Source organism: Takifugu rubripes, chromosome 22, assembly GCF_901000725.2.
Source record: "Takifugu rubripes chromosome 22, fTakRub1.2, whole genome shotgun sequence".
NCBI classification, from domain to species: domain Eukaryota; kingdom Metazoa; phylum Chordata; class Actinopteri; order Tetraodontiformes; family Tetraodontidae; genus Takifugu; species Takifugu rubripes.
In genome coordinates, this window is record NC_042306.1 from 2,784,783 (window position 1) to 2,791,290 (window position 6,508).

General features: G+C 42.9%; 1 protein-coding gene across 2 annotated transcripts; it reads right to left on the reverse strand.

Moving 5' to 3' along the window:
- Positions 1-30: 30 nt before the first annotated feature.
- Positions 31-4,524, reverse strand: usp14 (ubiquitin specific peptidase 14 (tRNA-guanine transglycosylase)). Of its 2 annotated transcripts, none has more exons than XM_003975324.3 (15): positions 4,367-4,524; positions 3,480-3,625; positions 3,199-3,231; positions 3,011-3,115; positions 2,620-2,723; positions 2,362-2,551; positions 2,202-2,282; positions 1,990-2,072; positions 1,754-1,868; positions 1,592-1,657; positions 1,421-1,513; positions 1,194-1,322; positions 1,057-1,117; positions 870-977; positions 31-790 (listed from the first exon to the last, which is right to left on the reverse strand). In XM_003975324.3, the coding sequence occupies exons 1-15, from the start codon at positions 4,380-4,382 to the stop codon at positions 651-653; spliced, it is 1,470 nt and encodes a 489-aa protein (XP_003975373.1). In that variant the 5' UTR covers positions 4,383-4,524; the 3' UTR covers positions 31-650. The 2 variants fall into 2 exon arrangements, with proteins under 2 accessions (XP_003975373.1, XP_011614485.1); XM_011616183.2 differs by lacking the exon at positions 4,367-4,524 and adding an exon at positions 4,069-4,330.
- Positions 4,525-6,508: the final 1,984 nt, after the last annotated feature.

Consider the following 6,508-nt stretch of genomic DNA (forward strand, 5'->3'; position numbering starts at 1 on the left):
GCAGAGTGAAGCAGAGCAACGTGTAAACCATCACAGCCGAATCTCACGCCTTTATTTAACCGCACAAGGTTCACAACAAGGTCGGAGTTCCACACACACTCCCGCCTCCCCCAGAAAGCATGAATGGTTTGGCAGAGAAGCCTCATTTAAGAACAATTCCAGGAGACTGTGGGAGCCAAGCGCTTAAGAAAAGACCTGAACCTGAATCTGAACTTCCTAAAGGCGAGTCTTATGTTACAGTGAAAACCTTAAGACAGCCAGGAAGACAAGACGGTCGGGCGCGACGGCACAGCGAGGCGATTTTTGTACAAGCGATTTTAAATGACTCCGGACAAATACTTCACTTAAATGACACAAGCACCTGAAATGTTTTAAAAATATACAATGTGTATAAAACTGCAAGTCTAAGCTTAAGAACCATCGTCTGGGGATCCAGGCCAGAGAGCGAGTCTCCTCATATTCCCGTATTCCGAAGCTCCTCGGGGTCGAATATTTAACACCACCGGCTGACAGAATGTTAAATAAGCGCGTGTGTTGGTTACAAAAACAAAAGTTAAGGTCATCAGATCGTTAAAGACACCAGTTTTATTGCACATCTATGCAGACGGTGCTTCGAAATGGCAAATAACGCGTGGTGGAACTTCCTGCGGCTACTCTTCAAGTATTTCCAGCCGCCGGGGGCCATACAGTAGAACGTAGGCTATGTGCCAGTCTCCGCCCCCCGACAGTCGCAGGATGTCCTCGGCGGTCACCACGCTCACTTTGTCGTCGTCGAACTTGAACCATTCGTCTGAAAAGGATTTTTTTTAAAAACTGTTCGTTTTGGTGGCTGATGTCTGATGTGAATGTGCTGGAATCACCGTGGTTACCTTCTTTCCTCTTGACCCATCCCACGTAATGGCCCGAGGAGCTGGAGCGGCCTTGGTGCGTCAGGACGGCCTGGAGGTCGTAGTAGCCGCTGTTGTTGGAGCCCATATCTGCAGGAGAAGATGCCGTTTAACTGCTTTAACCACCATCAGACAGGCAAGAACGTCGAATGGGATGGACCCAACGTACCGTCCGGGAAGGAAAAGGGTTCGTATTTCACCTCCTTGGCTCCGTCTGGCCTCTGCATCACCTACAGGACAAACGGTGGCTGCGTTTAAATGAGATGAACTTTTCTGCGAATGAAGAGTGGGGATTAAAGGTCGTACTTTTTGCTGCTGCTTCTCCAGCTTCTTGTCCTCGACTTCCTTAAACCTGGACCTGATGGTCAGCATTTTCTCCTGAAGCTCGCTGGTGCACAGCTCATAAACGTCCAACATGAGCGGGAACTTGACGTCCTTAACGATGCAAAAAAAAAAATAACCTGCTTTATTTATTTGAGGTTATTTGAGGCCCTAAAACTAAAATGGCTGCCAAGAAACTCCAGAAACCAAACCTTGAGGACTTTTGCATTGACAGCTTCTTTCTCTTTATAGAAAAATCGAACCATCTGAACAGTCAGGTAACCTGGGAGACGGCTCAGTTTCGACTGCAGAGAGAAACATTCTTCAAAACTGACCTTCAAGCACATATGAATTCCAAACTACAGACCGACACTACAACTTACAGATTTTATATACAGGGCGTTTCTGTCCAAGGTGGCAGACATTTTTGTGATTTCCTCCTGCAGTCTCTGGATAGAAAAAAAACAACAGAAAAGATGCCATTACCATGGAGACAACCGCACGCAGATACTAAGTGTGTGTCGGTTGCCGTCGGAGTCACACACCAGCCTCAAGCCTGTTGCCAGATATTTGACTTCCTGGTTGATGAAGCAGCTGAGCTGAAGCTGGCTTTCCTTGCCTTTGATTGGCTCTTCATCCTCAGACTCTGTGCACTTCATGCTGGACAGGAGGGTTAAGAGAAATCCCCACAAACACCTACTACGCATCAGGTCATGACCTTTAGCCTCAACCACGCGGCACAAACAAATCTAAATAATCCAAATTGACAAGAACAGGATACGTCGTTTCAAATTCTACGCCGAAATACTGTTCGATTAGGTTCTTCTTCGTACAGGCAGAAGCAGCGCTGCCTTCAGAGTCTGTCTATAGAATAAAAAATAAAAAAAATCACGTCAGCATGACAGCACAGAGCTGATTTCTCTTTATATGAAGCAACATTTCACACCCAGAGGACACGACATAAACTAGGATGCAAGTAAAGACCAATTCAACCTCCATGGGAGTAGCCGACTCAAGTGGTTCCAACTTCTGCTGAAGCACTCTCATCATCTGCAGCCAGCACTCATTAGCATCCTGAGACGGCAAAAAAAAAAAGGGTTGGTAAACTTTTCGATGCTTCGTTTCCATTGTGAGTCCACTTCGGGGTCCTCACCTGCTGCAGGTACTGGCCCTGGTCGCCCTTCTCAGCAAACTGTGGAAAGGCCATGTGGACGAACTGCAGTAAGATGATAGGCGGGAGGCTCGAGGAGGTCTTGTCCATGGTCTCGTACAAGTCACGAAGAGCTGCCGTGATATAATCTGATGGCGCGTTTGCTCCTGTGGATCGCAGGGCTCCCGAGTACCTGACGAAGATTTCAGAATGAGCAAATGCACCAAAGCAATTTAAGCGTCAGTAGATGTTCTGAGCCACCTCCTGAGTGCAGTCTTGAGCTCTGGCACGGACCGCAGGCACTGTACTGTGGCGTTCATGTAACAGGTGTTCCCCAGGTTCGCCAGCCCGCAAGGGAGCTCCATCTGCAAATGACATGATTGTTCCATTCATTGTTGCCTCGAACATTTGGAACGTTCCCTTCTGCCACATGTCCTGCGTACGCATGGATAATCCATTAAACCTGGACAAACGCTGCACAGATGTGGAGCTGAGAAAAGCAGCCACGAAGGGCTCGAGGCAAGCCATCAATGATTTAACGCTCCGACTCCGGGACAGCTTAAATCCTCTCAAAGCTGACAGGGGGGGGAAGCATCAAGCCACCAAAAGAGGGATTTGTGCTCTACCTGTACTGGTCAGGCTTTTTACTTACAGCTGAGGCCAGCTGCTCCTCAGTCATGTCTTCCACAAACATTGGCCTGACAGCAGGCTCCTCGGGCAGGGCCTCAGCCGAGCCCATCATCAGCAGAGTCATTCCCTACAACAGGAGCAGAAATGCACAGACTCACTCGCTCATTCATCCCAGGCTAAGAAACATAAGGCGCATGCTGAAATACTTACATTTTTTAATTTAATGTTGCCCCACTCATCATCCTAGGATGAGCAGAAACAAAGCAATAGATTAGTTATAAAACAGTATATTGTTCTTATATATACAGCTGTATTATGAATTATTATGCTGCTAATGACAATATAGTCAATGACTAGCATGCAACCCCCACTGGGAATTAGTTAGGAACTACAATAGTTACTATTTATTTCACTGTGACATAAAGCAGCCAACTAATCTTAAAAGAATCTGCTAAAAAATCCAAATTAGGAGTGTTTATTTCCACAGGTACCTTCAGGGTGCCTCCCTTCACCATGACCTTCTGTCTGTCGGGCTGAACTCCTGTCAGGGCAAAGAGCTGAGCCTTGAACACCATGGGTGGCTCCTCAGTGTTTAGTTCTACCGCATCAAACTTCTCTTTGCCCCATTTCACATTCACTGGAAGGGGGAGACACTGATTGTGAGCAGCTAGCTGTGAGCACCAGCCAACATCAGCACATCAGACAAGAACAACAACACATGACACAGCATTTAATTAGCGGCTGCAGAGTAAAAAGTATGCTGTGGAAGCTAATGTGTACACAAGCCGGTTATAGTGCCAGACCGGGATCCATTATGAGATTAACACTGCTCGTTACTGTTATTACTGTTGTGTTATAGTACTCTCTGACCCGTATCCAATGATGATTAGCTATCTTGACGTGATTCGAATCATTTCACGGTGTGTACAACTTAGTCTAGTCATAATTAGACAAATTGTTGAGATGTTTTATAAAACAAAGACTTGGATTGCGTTTTAGGCAACTATTTAGATTTCACAGTGGTTTAGTTTGTTCTGATAGCTGATATTAGCACTAGTAGCTCTCAGGGTTGTCAGATACCTGTTAGCGTAGCCAGCATTACAAGATACATTCTGTAAACTCCTAAAATCCATTAATTAGCGTTACAGGAACCAAACACGTTTGTGCTTTTTCTTCTCTCGAATGTTATTTTGCATTAACTCTACAACTAGATCCAATTAAGGCGGATAGATTATTTTTACCATTCGAATGCTAACTGTGTGGCTAACCTGGCTAAGCTAGCATGCCTAATGAAATTCACATCACAGCGCAAAACAAGTTCCCGATTTCGAGTCTTTTACAGCGGCGGCTTATGTGTTAGGTTAGAACATGATCATACCTGTAAAAACCGGCATAATTGACACTCAATCAATTCCTAATTGGTTTCAATGCCCCAAGACGAGAAATAGTTCGCTACTTCTGAACTTCATTCAAACAGAATGACGCTGTGTCACTGCATGATCCGTCACGGAAGCACGAACTGTTCTGCGCATGCGCGGAAAAGCGTCTACATCCGCGCGACAGCCAATCGAGGCAATTTAAGGTTAAGTTACGTATTTTTTTCGTTCCAACTTTATTAATCAAAATATGACGAAACAATAGAAAGAGAAAATCATGTTTTAGAATGAACATTTGATTCCATCACATGTGTATATTGTACCATAGCAGCAAATATATAAAAACAATTAAATAAAAAACAACAATAGTCAGATTGTCATAAATTAAAGTTTTATTAAAGTTTTCTTTTCTCGTTTTGGTTGAGTGTGGTTGACACTTTATAAAGCTGCATCAGTTGGTAAATTGTTTGGCAATAACAATTTCAATGTGTTACACACCATTTCCTATTTTTAGTTTTGTATTAAGACTCCATATTTAATGTCTCAGTATGAACTACAGAGACATTAAATATGAAGTCTTGTGCGGTTGAGCGTCCTTTTGAAAAATACTTCCCAAAACATTCTGGTATAAGGATGGATGATTGTGTTGTGTTGTTGATGATGTTGTTGTTTTTTTCTTAAATGTAAGTATAAGCCTGATGCCTCAGAAAGTAAGCAATTTTTTTTAACCAAATGTGTCTGTACTGCCATCTTGAGGAAGATTGTGGTATGAGCGGCTAGTTGAGTTATAATTAGGTTATTACCTAACAAAGGGCTCAAAATGTTTGGGAAAATTCATTGTGCAACTAAAATAAAAATAAAGGTAAACAAAGGCATCCCTCAGATCCCGGGATTTGTCATCTAGCTGTTCCTAGAGTTAGCTCAACTGAATCAAAAGCCTTATAAAAATCTAAAACAGCCTTTATCTACACTCAAATGATTACAGTCTAATTATAGTCCTTCAAATCAATTTGTTTCCCCGTCACATTTTGCTAAATCTGATATGAACATGTTTTGTGTATTTAGTTATGCTGCTTTGTCAAACCTTATATCCCCCATTCGTGCCCTATTCAAAATGAATCTCATGTTTTCTTGTTTTAATCATTATTATAGCAGCATATTTTGACACTTTTGACACAGATTTACTTCACTACCCCCATGTGATGAATGGCATGTTTTGATGTGTTTTATTCCATATTTTAGTGGAGAATATTTTGATACTGCAACAATTAATCAAATTATGCTCTCCTAGACACAGTGTACACCATTATTCAACAAAACAATTCCACAGAATTTAATGTGCCTTCTGCTCTGGCCCATCCCTGCCTGCTTTTTTGTGATGATCTGATTCACATGATGGAAGAGACTTTTTTCCCTGACATATAGAATATATGGTAGAAAAAAGATAAGATGGCCAAAACAAAGGGTCAAAGATGCTTTGACAAAAGAAAACTGCTGCCATAAATATTCAGCTGTGCTTCGTTTTAGACAGGAAGTTCTTAATAAATTGTCCTGATTTAAGGACTTTTGAGGAACTCTTTAACTTTTGTGTTGGTTTAAATTTCTCCTCACGGTGTATTTTAGAAATGTTTATTGCATTTATTAGCTGACTCCTACAGTATAGATGTATAATTAGTATTTGATTGTTAATTTATTCAATTATTTCCAGGCCACAGCTGCAATATATGGTGAGTCTTGACCGTCTCCCGTGCAATTACTGTAGATGTGGTGAAAGTCATTTTTCAACAGATTCAGACCTGGTAGTTGTAGTTTTTTCCTGATTTTATTTCTCCGCAGTCTCACAGGTTTACTCCGGGGTGCTGGGGAGCCTGGGCTGCTGGTTGGCCCCGATCACGCGAATTATAAGAGGTAACTCTCTTGTCGATGCTGACCAAAAGCTCTGGCCTTTCCTGGAGCTGATTACTCATTTAAAAAGCACAAATGTGTTTGAGAGCTCAGCTGTTCTTCTGCTCTTTCCAGTGGTGTCTGGTTGAATATGTGGCAGGAAGCTGTGAGTTTCTCAGGTCAGAGTACGTCAGCTTCTACACCAGACACACTCCTGCAGAAGCTTCTGCTCAGGTAGAACGACCAGATCTCCCCCTGCA